At 61.6% G+C, this 13,986-nt stretch overlaps 1 protein-coding gene across 1 annotated transcript in view; it reads right to left on the bottom strand.

Moving 5' to 3' along the window:
- The window catches only part of CELSR1 (cadherin EGF LAG seven-pass G-type receptor 1), a 130,185-nt gene that overhangs the window by 52,324 nt on the left and 63,875 nt on the right, over positions 1 to 13,986 (bottom strand). The window contains exons 3-5 of the mRNA XM_044228065.1: positions 8,583 to 8,805; positions 4,017 to 4,132; positions 3,539 to 3,627 (exon numbers count right to left, since the gene is read on the bottom strand). Coding sequence (XP_044084000.1) covers positions 3,539 to 3,627; positions 4,017 to 4,132; positions 8,583 to 8,805 — 428 coding nt within the window. The remainder of the gene's footprint in view (positions 1 to 3,538; positions 3,628 to 4,016; positions 4,133 to 8,582; positions 8,806 to 13,986) is intronic.

The following is a 13,986-nucleotide window of genomic DNA, read 5'->3' as shown; positions in this document are numbered from 1 at the left end:
CCGTTGGCCCTGCCCACACCCCACCCCCAGCACCCGCTCGAGCTCCGAGCCCCAAGCCCTGCACAGTCCTTGTCTGCCCAGCAGCCAGGAGGTCACCCTGCAGACTGCTAGTGGGCACGGCTGGCTTGGGCAGACACTCCCCGGTGCCACGGCCAAGGCAGACGAGCCATCCGATTTCCCCAGGATCTCACGGAACATTCCCTTGATGACGTCTGTGCCCCCAGCCTGGGGCTGAGAGACGCTGGAGCAGAGCGAGGGGCCTCCCCAGCACCCCGGCAGGTGGCCCATGTGAGAGTAGCCCCAGGCACACAGAAGGCTCCCAGGGAGGCTGTGACCCCCTTCACAGAGTCTGTCCAGGAAGAACAAAGAGACGAGACGCCCCCGTGAGAGCTGTTTCCGTGAGGAGCGTGCTTCTCCCCGCCCCGTGCCCAAGCCTGAGTTCCCGGTGGCGGGAGGAGGCACAGCCTTCCCCATCGGCCATGCTCGCTCCTCTGCACGTTGGTGGTGCACGTTTATCCCGCAAAATAGCCTCAGAAGAAACGCACGTCTGCCCGTCAGATGGCAGGTCCTCGGTCCTCCCGAGCCGCCCCAGACCAGGTGCGGCAGGGGCTCCACAGGCCCGGCAAAGACCAACATGTTTGTGCAAAGCATCTGCTTTCAGAGACACCTTCCCAGGGGAGAGCCCAGCGCTCGCGCGTCTTCCCTTCACGGAGAGCAAATGACCCCAACAGACGTTCTTGTCTACGATGTCATCAAGCAGAGAAAAAGCAAACAGTCTCTGGCCTGTTCCCTGCGTGGGAGGCCAACCCACATGGACCCTACCTACTGCGTCTGGCTTCCGGCTGGCTTTGGCCCATGGGAGCCCAACAGGGGATCAGAGGGAGGGCAGGGCGAGCCTTCAGAAGGGCCTCCGGAAAGGTCACTGTCCCACGTAAGTGGCTTCTCTCCGCGACTCTGTCCTTGTGGGCTCTGCCCTCCGCCTGTCCCTCCAGGCCTGAAGGTGGTCTCAGCCTGACTGCTGCCCCCATCCGGGATCACCCACCAGCCCTCATGGACGCCCCCACCCTGCCCCTTGCTGGATCTTCGAGGGCTCCCCGTTTTCTGTGAGGACCCTGCCTGATAAGACAAACTGGCCAGACTCGGGGCGGGGGAGGGTCCACGGGAGCCGTGTGGGTTCCCACATAGGACGCAAGACATGCACGGCAGACCGCACCCCGGAGAAACAGGAGGTGAGGGAGGGCACGTGAGCCAGAGCCCGGCAGCAGGAGAGCAGGGCGGGTGCAGGAGGGGACCTAGGACTCTCTACCATTCCTCCCGCTCGGGCTGCCCCAACTACTCGGACACGCTGTCTTGTGCACAGCGCAGGGGAGGGGCCCAGGGGCTGAGGTATTTGGGGGGTCCAGGCGGGGGGGGGGGCTGCGCCAAGGGCCACAGTCAGCACAGACCACGGAACCAGGGTCTGGAGGACAGAGCCACCAGCCCTTAGGGACCATTTCCTGAGTCACGTTCACCCCTTATCCCTGGCTGCGGATCCCCCCAAAGAATGTGGCCGCATCTGGGGACGTTAAGAGCCCTGGGAACGTTGGGGCACCTAGGGGGCTCAGAGGGTTAAGTCTCTGCCTTCCCCTCAGGTCATGATCTCAGGGTCCTGGGATCAAACCCCGCATCGGGCTCTCTGCTCAGCGGGGAGCCTGCTTCCTCCTCTCTCTCTGCTGCCTCTCTGCCTACTTGTGATCTCTCTCTGTCAAATAAATAAATAAAATCTTTGAAAAAAAAAAAAGAGCCCCAGGCGCGGAGTCCTGTGGAAACAACACGCCCCCTCCCCCGCCCCCACAAGACAGCTGTGTGACCCGCGAACCCCACCACGGAAGCCTGACAACCGCTCGGTTCCTCACGTGGAATCACCTCGGCAACGGAGGAAGCAGTGGAGCCCCAGGAAAGGAGCAGCCTAATCCCGGGCTGAGAGCCTGGCTCAGTGCTGCCACTCTGGGAAAGGAAACGGCAGGCTACAAGGACGCCCCCCTGCGCGGCTCCCGGCGGGAGGCTCCCTCCTCTGGGACATTCCGGGGGTGCACTGCGGGGGGACATTCCCCGTGGGCAGGCCCCCGGCAGGTGCTCCCGGCACACAGGTGATGGCCGAGGGTGATGTATTAAGACCCAAGTAGAGGTGACCCCACTAGGGGTCCCAACCCTGCTCGACTGAGACATGTGGCTGCTTGGACCACCCACAGGTGATTCCAGAACATGCTATGTGCAGGGACCCCAACAGGGACGCAAAGGCGGACACGGCGCCATAGCCCAAAGCCATCAGCTGGGCCTGGGGAGGCGGGTTCCCACGCAAGCAGGCAGAAGTCGCAGTTGGGCCTTCTCTGCTTCCGACAGGACCTGGGCTCCGGACGGGCCTCTCGGCCCAAGCAGGCGGACTGGCACCCCGCCTGGCGCGCAGCCACTGAAAAGCACACGGCACCAGAGAGCGTGGGCCCCCGGCGTCCTGTGAACACCACAGGGGTAAGGCCCAGAGGCAGACGGGGCTGGCTCAGAGGCCCGCAGGGACCAGACCATGGGGCATGACGTGCTTGGTGGCGGCATCTCTTGGTCCTAGGGAGGCGGGAAATGAGAGGTACCTAGTGCTGACCTTCCCCTCCCTGTACTCAAGGGCACGGGCGACACTCTAGCAAAAGCCTGGATACATCCAGGCCAGAAAAACCACTAACTCCAAGTCCCCATCCTAGGGCCATTGGCGGGGGGGGGGGGTGTCAGCCTCAGAGGAGCTCTGCCACCAAGCTGTCCTCATCGTTCCTGCTGGATACAGCGGCCCAGATCCCACAGACAGAGAACCCAGGGAGCGTGGCGCTGTCCACATCTGTCCTGCCGGCGGGGGCAGACTCAGGCAGGCAGAAGAGCAGAAGAGCCCTGAGCTCAGAGGGATTCGGCCGCACACTACGGAGACACAGTCCTGTCCTCGGGGGGGCCGCTGACCCTCCAGGACACAGGGGCACCGTCTCCTCACCTGTGCCCAAGAGAAGGCTGCTGTCCCTCACCTTCCCATGGGGGGAGCCGCCCCGGAGTTCCCCGGAAAAGAGAAAAGTGATTTGCCAAATCCACAGTGAGGGAAAATAGAGCATTCTGATGAAAACACTTAAAGTATTTCCCTACAAGCCCATGCACAGCCAAATAAAACGAAACCCAAATGGCCTACAGCTTCGCAGCATTTCCTCCAAGACCCTTCTGACTCTCCCTCGGGTCACGTCCAGGTCGGAGTGGATAACTCGGGCTTTGGGTTCACGTGTGAATGGCCAGGAATCGAGGCCACTAGTAATGACTCGAGCCAAGGCAGCCGCAATGTGTGATCGCCTTCCGTGCCTTCCTGTACCACGGGGTGACCCTGGGGGTCCCCAGGTCTCCCCACCCCAGCACACACACCCTCAACAAATGCTCATTGCCTCAGTCACTTTTCCAGTCAGTATAGCATTTTTAAATCGCAGAGTATAAGTGACTTAAAACAGATGGGATGCGTGGGGGACGGGGCCCGTCCTACCTTGTTGTAATATTGCACCTGCACCGAGTGCCAGCGTCCGTCGCTCACGCCCCCGGGAACCTGGGGTGTCACCGTGGTGGTAGTCTCACCTGCGGGCGGGGGGGTGGGGGGGAGGTCAGAAGAACACACATTAGTGGGCCACGAATAAGACAGTCCAGAAGAATGCTCTGTGCCGACAGTGAGGATAACGCAGTTAATGGGTTCTCAAATATTGCTGATGGAAGACGTACCGTGACTCCCCACCTGGAAATCTGAGCTATGTCTTCCGTATTTTCGGTGTCATGGAGCACACCGTAACGAACATCACTGTGCGTTCTAGATTCCTACCCCTCCCCACCCCAGCACAGATTCCTAGTGCAAACAGGGGAGCTGTGAGTAAGCACACGAAAAGGCGCTGCCCAGGACTGGGGTGGTTCCCACCAACAAGGTGCCCGCGCAGGGCTCAGGGAGCTGCTCCTTGCGGGGAGGGGGGGCCCACCTGCTGAGAAGGTGAGCTGCACCTGCTCGCCCACGATCTCCAGGGCGATGAAGTCGTGCTTCTCGTTGAAGCGCCCATTGTAGAGCAGCAGGGCGTCCCTCTCCCGGGTGGCAAACCTGCAGGACCAAGCAGGAGCACGTCACAGAACGAATGAGCCCCGCGCAGAAGGTATGCGGGCGGTGGAAGCAAGAGGCGGCCACGATGCAGCACGGCCAGCCCGCCACGGCTGAGCTCGGGGCCACACACAGGGAAGACTCTGATGCCCGGGCACTCGTCTTTCTCATCAGTGGTTGACAGCCCATAAAACCTGCTTAGCGATGTTCTTTTCTGGAAGCAGCAAACCAGACTGCACAGAGGAATCTGGTTTCCACGGGCTGCAGAATACGAATAGATGACATCCGAATGGTGTCCTAAAAGCCACTGAACCAATCGGAGATGTCTGAACAGGAGCACATGGTGGGCATCTTCAGCTCCTAGAAACGGACCCCCATGCGCGCTCACCAGGACACAGGTACGCGGTCTCCTCCCATGCAGGGAGGCTGTGTTGATGACTCCCTCAGGGCCTTTGTCCCTTGTCTCCACCACTGGACTCCACCTACACCAGCTCTTTTCCTCCCAAACATTACAGTTCTCCCTGCCCCAGGACCTTTGCACCTACTGCTCCCTCTGCCAAATCTTCCCCCTCTCTGCAGATTTCTCCAGAGACACTCTAATGCGCTTTTTTCCATAACTCATTTTACCCACACTGTGCCCCCAGCCCCATTGAACCTATCACATCATGCAGTGGATTTCAGAACTTATCCTGCTTGTTTATTTGTATTTAAGAACCTATGATCCCAGGGCGCCTGAGTGGCTCAGTCGGTTAAAACCTCTGCCTTCGTATATGTGCTGCCGAAGCGAGCACTAAAACCTCTGCCTTCCCCTCAGGTCATGATCTCAGGGTCCTGGGATCGAGCCCCGCATCGGGCTCTCTGCTCAGCAGGGAGCCTGCTTCCTCCTCTCTCTCTGCCTGCCTCTCTGCCTACTTGTGATCTCTGTCTGTCAAATAAATAAATAAAATCTTTTAAAAATTTTTCAAAAAAAAAAAAAAAAAGAACCTACCATCCTTAAGGGCGAGGGAATGACTCATTCTGTGCTGCATCCTGGAGCCCAAGACGGGGCCCACAGAAGAGCTTCCTAACGATGGGCTGAACAGGTGAACGCATGGAAAGCATGACTAACTGAGAAAGGGGTTTGTGAAATAAAACAGACCTGTCAGACCTCACGCTTCTGAAGAGCTAAGAGCCACTTACTTCAACAAGAGTTACACCTCAGAGGTCCTACTCCCAACCCCATGGTCCCAGGAAGGCCGGCCCCTCAGACCCAGCGATCCCTGCGTCACAGCCACGCCTCCGGACACCCGCTTACAGAGACCTAGAAGGTGTCCTGTATGAACCTGGGACTGGGTCCCGAGTGGGCTGGATCGGGGGGCTGGCGGGGGGGCAGAACTACTCCCGTTGGGTCAAGGCTGGTTTCTCTGTTTCTGAAGGAGCGTCTGTTCGAACCAGCCTCAGACATGGGCCTCCAGCCTTCCCTGAGTTCCCTAAAATGAACATTTTTAGGGCGGCTCCTCTGCTTAAGTTTTGGGAGGACTTTCCATGGTTTCTGGAAGTCGTTCCTTCAAAATCTACTCCCGGAGGCACCGGGGCCACACAGGCTGCCGGCAGGGGTGATCACCTGAAAACATTGAACCTGACAAGCAAGTGGACGTCCCGTTATGCTCCCCGCACGTTGAGTCAAATGCTTTACTTTCTAGTCGCTGAGTCTGGAGTCACAGACTTCCTGTCGGTCTCCGCCCCCCCACCGGGACTTCCGGTCACCTCTTAGGTCAGTCCTCAACAGGGGCCCCACCAGCCACCACGGTCACTACCGAGCATGTGACGCAGGCTGCCAGCCACGCCCCGGGGGGGGGGGGTTGCCACAACCTTACAGATGTCAACATCCCGTGCTCCCAAACCAACGCCCGTCACATGCCAGGGACACGTCTGCCTGAAGACACAAACGTGTCTGGTTTGGAGGGCGGATGCCCGCGGGAGCGTGATGTTTTAAACGTCAAGCCACGTGGAGCACAGAGCGGCCGGAGCCATCCCACGGCAAAGCCCTCGTTTTGGAGGCCGTGCCCGTGGGGTGGCCCTTCTGGGGCAGGTCTTGTGGGCAGAGAGCCAGGACACTGGGCCGGGCAGGCGTGGCCCAGCTGAGCCGTTCACGCCGAAGGCGGACGCCACGCACTCCTGCTGCAGCCTGGGGAACGGGTGGGCCGGGCCAAGCCCCGAAAGCCAGGCACGTCCTGTGCACCCCAAGCCCTCACAGCACGGCCCAGGCATGGACCCCATTGGCTGTTCTAACAGAATGGGGCAGAGCCGCGGACTGTGGGTCGAAATAAAACAGCAACAACCTCAAAACCGCGGGCCCCCAGGTGACCCGAGTCTCAGGACAGCTGTTACAGTCACAGGAACCCGCAGTGCAGGCCTGGAGGGCCGAGGAGATTCCCGTGTCCTGTCTCCCCACTCGGGCCCCAGGAAGGGGATGGCACCCTCGGGTCAGACGCCAGGCCTCGAGCTCCCACTTGGGCTCCATGATCAGAGTGCTCGGATTATTTGATTAAAGCTGGCATCTTGAGGTCACTGGCCAAGAAGAAGTGGCTGAGCGCCTGCTGACCTCGGGGCACTTGGGGCATCAGGATATAGGACGAAAAGCCCCTGTACCTTCAGCCCAATGGCAGACAGGTGCGGACAGAGCACCAGGGTCGACGGCAGCCTGACCCCACAGGCAGGGACACCAGAGGGGAGGGGAGTGCACGAGCGGGCAGTGACCACCTGCCCAGCCAGAGCTGGAACACACGTACTGTCCAGCCTGGGGAGGGGTCCCCCAGAGGAAGCAGCGGGGGTGGATGGGCCAGCAGGAGGTGGGAAAGCTTGGGTGAGGCCACGAGCGAGGGAGGGCGGCCCCATCACAGGGCACAAGGTGCCGGACTTGGGGGGGACTAGGGCCCAGGCCACAGAGGACTTGCATCCCGTTGGGAAGGGCAGGCTTTACCCCCGGCAGTGGGCAGGCCTGGCAGGACTCAGGCTGACTCGGGCCAAGCAGATGAGCCTGGCGCTGTCACGCCAGGTCACCACGGAGAGAGGATAGGACCAAGGTGCTGGGGACCGTGAAGGGAGAAATGTCCAGACAGGGGACAGGACCTGACTGGGAGTGAGCGCTCCAGGGAGAGGCCGAGGTGGGCCCTGTGCCTCAAGCAGCTCTGAAGAGAGAGGCCCCTTTCAGTTCTGGAGGGAAGCTCGGGGACGCCTACGCGGAGAGCTCGGCGGGTCTAAACCCCGTGTCCAACGGCCCAGTCCTGCAGAGCGGGCTTCACCTGGGATCGCCATGTAGTGGGGCCCTTTCCCCAGCTCTGACACCCAGGGTCCTGCCCCTTGGATTTAAGATCCCTAGGGACATTTCTAAAATCCTTCTAAAACTTACCTAATCTCACCCAGAGCGCCTCATGCATGACAAGTGGTCAGTAAGCGCCAGAGCAAACAGCGCACAGGGGGCCCAAACGTGCTTAATGCTCAGAACGCGCCACGTGCCCCTCATGCTGGCACAAGCTGGCTCCCACCTCCTGCCCCGTCCCCAGCGTCCTGCCCTGTCCTGCCCTGTCCCCAGCACGTTCACTGCACTTCCCAGGGACAGCTCTTCCCCTGACGCAGCCACTCCTGGCTCCAGGGGGCTCGGGCCAGCGGGGCTGCGTCCCGGCCATTCACCAAGGAGATCTGACCTCATTCCCGACTATTCCGGGCTGCACCCCTCACCCATTCAGGGGCAGGATCCCCAGAGAGGAGCCTGTCCTCAAAGGGCAGCTCGCAGGGGAGCCACTTCGGGGGTGCCTGCTCAAAGGACATGGGGCGCTACCTTCCCACTAGGAGACCACGGTAAGGGTCCCCAAACAATGACACTAAAGACCAAACAAAAAATACACCCACTTCCCTAAGTTAAACCTGATGGAATCTTTAAAGTAGAAATCATAGATTTTTTTTTTTTTACAATTAAGTTAAACCTCCACTCTCTTGGAGAAACATCAGCAGACAGAGCGAGCAGAGCCCACGATAAGCCCACGCCGTGATCCCAGGTGGGGAGCGGGGCCTCCGGGCCGCTGGGCCCGGGAACGCGAGGCAGGAAGCCCAGCCGAGTCCGCCGTCTGGCGCCAAGCGCCCTCCACCTCCGGCCGCCGGGTGTCAGAGGCACCCAGGTGTCGGCGAGTGGGCAGGACCCGAAAGGCAAGGGCTGGCTTCCTGCCGTGTGACCTGGGCCGCCGTAAGGGACACACGCCGGGCTTAGCCCTCCATGGCCGCCGTCCTGAAAGTCTTTTTTGCCCCAGGGTCCCCCATTCCCGATGTGCAGCCCCCCACCCCCCGATCAGCCAGCCGGTCCTACAGCCAGGCCTGACCAGCAGACGCGGCCCCGTGGGCACCCGGACAGACGCGCCGCAGGGACCCATGACGCTCCCGCGACAGGAGCTTGGCAGGGGCGCGGGGCCACACTCACGTGAGGGAGACGGTGAAGTGGAAACGCTGCCTCAGGCCTCGGAAGGTGACAAAGGACCGGGGCGGGAAGGTCCTGGTGGTCACCTCGCAGTAGGGCCTCTCGAACTCGCCGGGAGGACACACGCAGTGGAAGCCGCCGATGAGCAGGTTGACGCAGGTGCCCCCGTTCTTGCACACCCCGTGGGCGCAGCGGCCCGAGCGCGTGTTCACCTCGCAGTGTTCTCCTGCAGGACGAGACAGAGGCGGGAGACGTCACCCCGAGCCCCGGGCCCCGAGCCGCCAGGGCTGCCGCCTGAAGGAGCCGCGAGGCAGGGCCGGGGGCCGAGGTGTGGTGTAGACGCTGTGGGACCCGGCTTTCCCAAAACTGTGCCACCGGCATGCACGCCCGGGACTTCCTCCGCAGGGGACCCCATCCCCGTCCCAGCCCTGCGAGGTCCCCACCCTCTGGGGGGCAGAGTCAAGTGCAGCCGTGAGGACCCTTTCTTAGGAGAGAATCAGCTGGAAGTGATGAGACCAACAGGGGTCCTCACGCCCCTCCCGCGCCCGTGCTGGGGCGGCGGCCGCGCAGTCAGAGCAGAGGGAGGCTGGGGAGCCACGGGAGCGCCCTGCGCCCGGGCCACCTCCGCGGGAGGCCTCCAGCCGAGCCCCGTGTCGGGCTCCCTGCTCGGCGGGGAGTCAGCGTCTCCCTCTCCCTCTGTGAGCTCGCTCGATCGCTCAAATAAATAAAATCCTTTAAAAATAAAGAAATAAAATAAAAAATAAAATGAGAGTACGGTATTCACACCTAAGAAAAAATCACTACACGAAAACACGGCACGGAGAGTGCCAGTGGTCAGCGGTCTCCTGCACGACCCCGAGGAACAAGTCGGGGACGCTGGGCGCCCGGCTGGCGCTGGCCGGCCTCTGCCCCCTCTGCTCAGGGCTCTCCCTAGAGACCCTCCCATCGGCGCCCGGGCTTCTGCCGCTGCTCACGGATGCTCGGTACCCCGCGGACGACCTGCCGGTGCTACTGTCGCTGTGTATAAGCTATTTATAGCCTCTGCTGCTACTTCCTCTTTTTAAAAAGATTTTATGTATTTATTTGAAAGGGGGGTAGAGCGAGAGCATAAGAGCAGGGAGAGGAGGAAGCAGGCTCACCACTGAGCAGGGAGCCCGAGGCGGGACTCGATCCCAGGACCCTGAGATCATGAGCTGAGCCGAAGGCAGATGGACCCACTGTTGCTTCTAAAGCGTCTTTTATTGCCAATTTCTTCTGGCCCCTCCGTGCTGGCCTGGCCTTCGTGCCCCCCAAGGAAGGCCCTTCCCGCACTGAGGCAGAGGGGACACAGTCTAGACTCGGATAATTAAGACAAGCGTTTCCCCGCTGCCCTCCAAACAGGAGGCAGGACGTAGCGGCCCCAGCAGCAGCAGGTGGGAGCGCCCTGTGAGAGTTTCCATTTGTGGCCAACGACAGAGGCGCCCTCTGGGCATTATTTCTGGGGAGCCAGCGTCCCTTTGTGTCTTATTGGCGACATCAATCAGCTTGAGGTTCGCCTTTGTTCATGTATTTGGGGCCACACAGAAATGTTCCATCCGCAGACGGTCACGGTTATCGAGGGGGGCCAGCAGGACAGGGTGCGGGTCACAGACCTCCCAGGTCCCCTTGCTGCCCACTGACGGCAGCCTTCACGCGGCAGCGGCTCTCACCGGGGCCCCCAGCCTCGTCTCCGCCGTCCGGGCCGACTAACAGAACACCGCAGGCCCGGTGGCTTTGAACAACACTCGTTCCTCACAGATCTGGGACTGGACATCCGTGATCAGGGTGTCGCGGGCCGAGGGCCCCGGGTGTCCGGGAGCTCGCAGCGCTCACGCGGCCGTCACCTGCATGTGTGTGCACAGCGAGCTCGCTGGCGGCTCTGCGTGGGAGGTCACCGATCCCTCTGCAGCCCCAGTGAGCCGGGTGCTGACGCCTCCCAGCTGGGACCCTACACCCAGGTCATCCCTGCACAACCCCTCGGCCCAGAAGCCGCCCTTGCTGGAGCCGGTCCCACCCCATGAGCGGCCCGCAAGGAGTCGGCCCAGGGCTGGCCATCGCGGAGCGGGGAGACAGGACAGCAGAGGACAGCCCTGCGCCCCCCCACGCCTGCCGCCACACGCAGCTCCTCAGAAGGCAGCCCGCCGCAGAGCCCAGGAGCGTGTCTCAGGCAGGCGACACAGACACACAGGTTTCAGACAGCGCGGTCACCGACAGCCTAAGGAGAGGCTTTGGGTCACCCGACGGAATCCTCACAGGAGCTTATTTTGGGGACACAGGCAAAACGGACCCGTGATGAACATCGGAAACAAACGGTGCTCCTGAAAATGTGTGCCTTCCCCCTCCTTGCCCGACTGACACCTCCCCCCGCCCGTCTTCATCGCCGGTTGCAAGAGTCCCAGAAAACACAACTCGCTCAGGTGCCTCCAGTCTGAGCCCCGTCAAAAACAGGGGAGGGGGCTGCACACTGCTGACGACTCGCCGAATCCCATGTCCATGCAGGTCCAGCAGGCCAGTGAACGCCCCGCCCCGGGGCTGAGCCCCCCCCTCCAGCCCCGCTGGGCCAAGCAAGGTGGCTGAGGCCCGGAGCCCCAGCAGCCCACGCACCTGTTCCCCATGGGCACGGGCCGGGCTGCCCCTCAGGCAAGTGCTCACAGAAAGGCCTGGTTCGCACCCTGCTCCGAAGTGAAAGGAAAAGGACAGAAGCCCACCGACCCGCCAGACCCCCTCGAAGCTCCACCCTCGAAGGCACTGCTGTCCCCCAGTCGGCTCCCGCTACCAGGGTGCTCTGCCCGCCACGGCGTGGGCCCCGCCACAGCGCCAGACTTGTGCTTGCACACACACAGACTCAGGTGTGCACGCACACCCCCCACACAGGTATCCTCACATAGTCATAACTTCACACACACATACACTCTCTCACACACACTAACACAGCTGCACACACACGCCCTTACGACGCACTCATAACGTCCCACGAGTGCACCCTCACACGCGCCAGCACACACCTGTGCACACACGTGTGCCCTCACACATGTGCACACATGGTGTCACACATCACGATGCTCGCACTCCATCGCACACCTGCCCACACACACACACCCTCCCCCACACACTCGTGAAGCAGTGCTCCGCGCCTCCCCTGGGGGGACGGCCTGGGGCCTTCTTAAATGCCCTGCGCCCATTTTCAGCCCTTTGCTTGCGGTGTTTGTCCTTCGTACACTTCACCTTCTCTACTCTCTGCTGGAGAAATGTGTTTGACATCCGGGAGTGTTTGCTTTCCAAGTTCCAGGTGGGCATGTCGGTGGCCAAGCACAGTGTATCCTGGACCAGAGCCACCGTGCGGGGACAGGGCGGGGTGTGCTCCCCAAACCCTGACGGCAAACAAAGGGAGGCCCGGCACGGCCCTTCCCCCAGGGCTCCGCCCCGAGCTGTTCCAGAATCCGCCCCGGGGCCGGGCCAGGCGCTCCCCGTCTACCTGCCGTCTACCTGCCGAGGGTGAAGCCCGCACCCCCACCACCCTCCCGAGCTCGGCGTGGCCGTGGACCACGAGGTCTGCCCTCAGCAGCCCCTGGCCCGAAGGCCCCGCCCCCCACCCGGCCTCGAATGTCCTCCGCGGCCCAGAGACAGGAGGCCCCGCACACCGGCCAGAGAGCTCGGCCGCTCTGGCGGATCCGACTTCAACGCCGCTGCTCGGCATTCCGGCTGCCAGAGCAGTTTTCCACGGCCGCAGACGTCCTTCTTCGGAGGGAGCAGGAAGGACAGCCTCGCGGGGACCCGCCGGCCGCTGTCCACAGAAAGGTGGAGACGGTACCACAGGGCTCTCCCTGAGAGATCCTTGCAGATTATGTGATGTTAAATAAGCTGTAAATAAAACCAGGTCCCCGTGAGGCTGTTTGTGTTGATTTAACCGTAACGCTTTTGGGTTGCTGTTTTTTTCATTTCCAATTCTATTCATCTTCTAGGGCTGCTGGAACAAATCACAACAAATTTGGTGGCTTAAGACCACAGAATCCATAATCTCTCACAGTTCTGGGGGCCAGGAGTTCAGAATTAAGGTGTGGGCAAGGCTGGTTTCCTCGGAGGCCCCAGGGGATGGTCCCAACCCTTCTAGCACCTTCTGCCTCCCATGGGTCCCGTGGCTCCCAGGCTTGTGGCCACATCTCCACTGTCTGCCTCCATCTTCACCTGCACACCTGCCCTGTGTCCCAAATCCACCCCCTACACAAGGACACCCAGTCACCGGATTTAGGGCAGACCCCAACTCCAGGAGGCTCTCCTCCTGAGAGGCTCAACTTAATACGACTCGAAAGACCCTATCTGGAAACGAGGACAATCCTGAGGCTCTGGACACGAATGGCAGGGGCGGGGGGCACTACTTAACCTACTACAGCAGTCCTCCACGTTTGTCCTAAAGTTACGATCGCAATAAATTTTGGCCTCAGCGTGTGGTGCCGAGGGAAGCAGCATCTGACTCTGGAGCTGCACCCCAGAGACCTCGCATCTCTGACCTCAGGAGCGCTCTTCCCCAGCCTGGTCCAGAGGCCAGCGAAGGAGGCAGCGTCCCACCCCCACAGCCAGGCCTCAGGTGCCCTCCTCTGGGCCCGGCCCCCAACCAACCCAACCACGGCCCCAGAAAGCCCAGACCTCAAACCCCATCCCCCGGGGTCCACCCTCTGTCCAGGGGCGGTCAAGCCCAGAGCCAGCCACCCCCTTCGCTCCCCCGTCCTCCCCATCAGTGCCACCCAGCCGCCTCCTGGGGTCCCGTGTGATGCACCTGCATGGCTGCCCGCACCCCCAGCTATGCAGCTCCCCCCATCCGCACAATCACAACAACCTCGCCATGGACGCCCTGACTCCAGGCCAGACACCTGCTGACTTACAAACCTGCTTGTGCCTCACATAACGCCAGACAGAGCTTTCCAGAAGGCTGGCCTTGCTAGGTACCGGCTCCGTGAAGACCCCCCTCAGCCCTGGGGCCTGGCCCTTAGCCACACTCCTGGCCCCGGTCTGCCCACTGCACGCCCCACACTCCAGCCACACGGTCTCCCTCCTCACGGGGCAGTCGGGGGATGCGATGGGTTAATGCAGGGGCCCCAACATTCTGGGTGGGTGTTCACCACGAACAAAGATAACCCAACGGTGACTGTCTTCCACGGGGCCGAGCCTCTCTCCTGGCCTCTGCGGGTGGCTTCCCTGGCCCTAAATGCAACCCCGTCTTGGGCATCGTCCCCTTAGCAAACCTCCCCCGCTCGCCTGACCAGGACCAGGGTCCCACGACAGATGCTAAAGGGCCCAGAAGCCTCCCTCTAGAGAGTGTGTTCAGGTTCGGGCTGACACTGGCCGCCTCCCTGCGCTCCAGGGCGGGGGCAGGGGCTGCTGGAGCCAAGCC

This window comes from Neovison vison, chromosome 12, assembly GCF_020171115.1.
Source record: "Neovison vison isolate M4711 chromosome 12, ASM_NN_V1, whole genome shotgun sequence".
Lineage (NCBI taxonomy): Eukaryota > Metazoa > Chordata > Mammalia > Carnivora > Mustelidae > Neogale > Neogale vison.
This window is presented reverse-complemented; position numbering and strand designations above follow the sequence as displayed.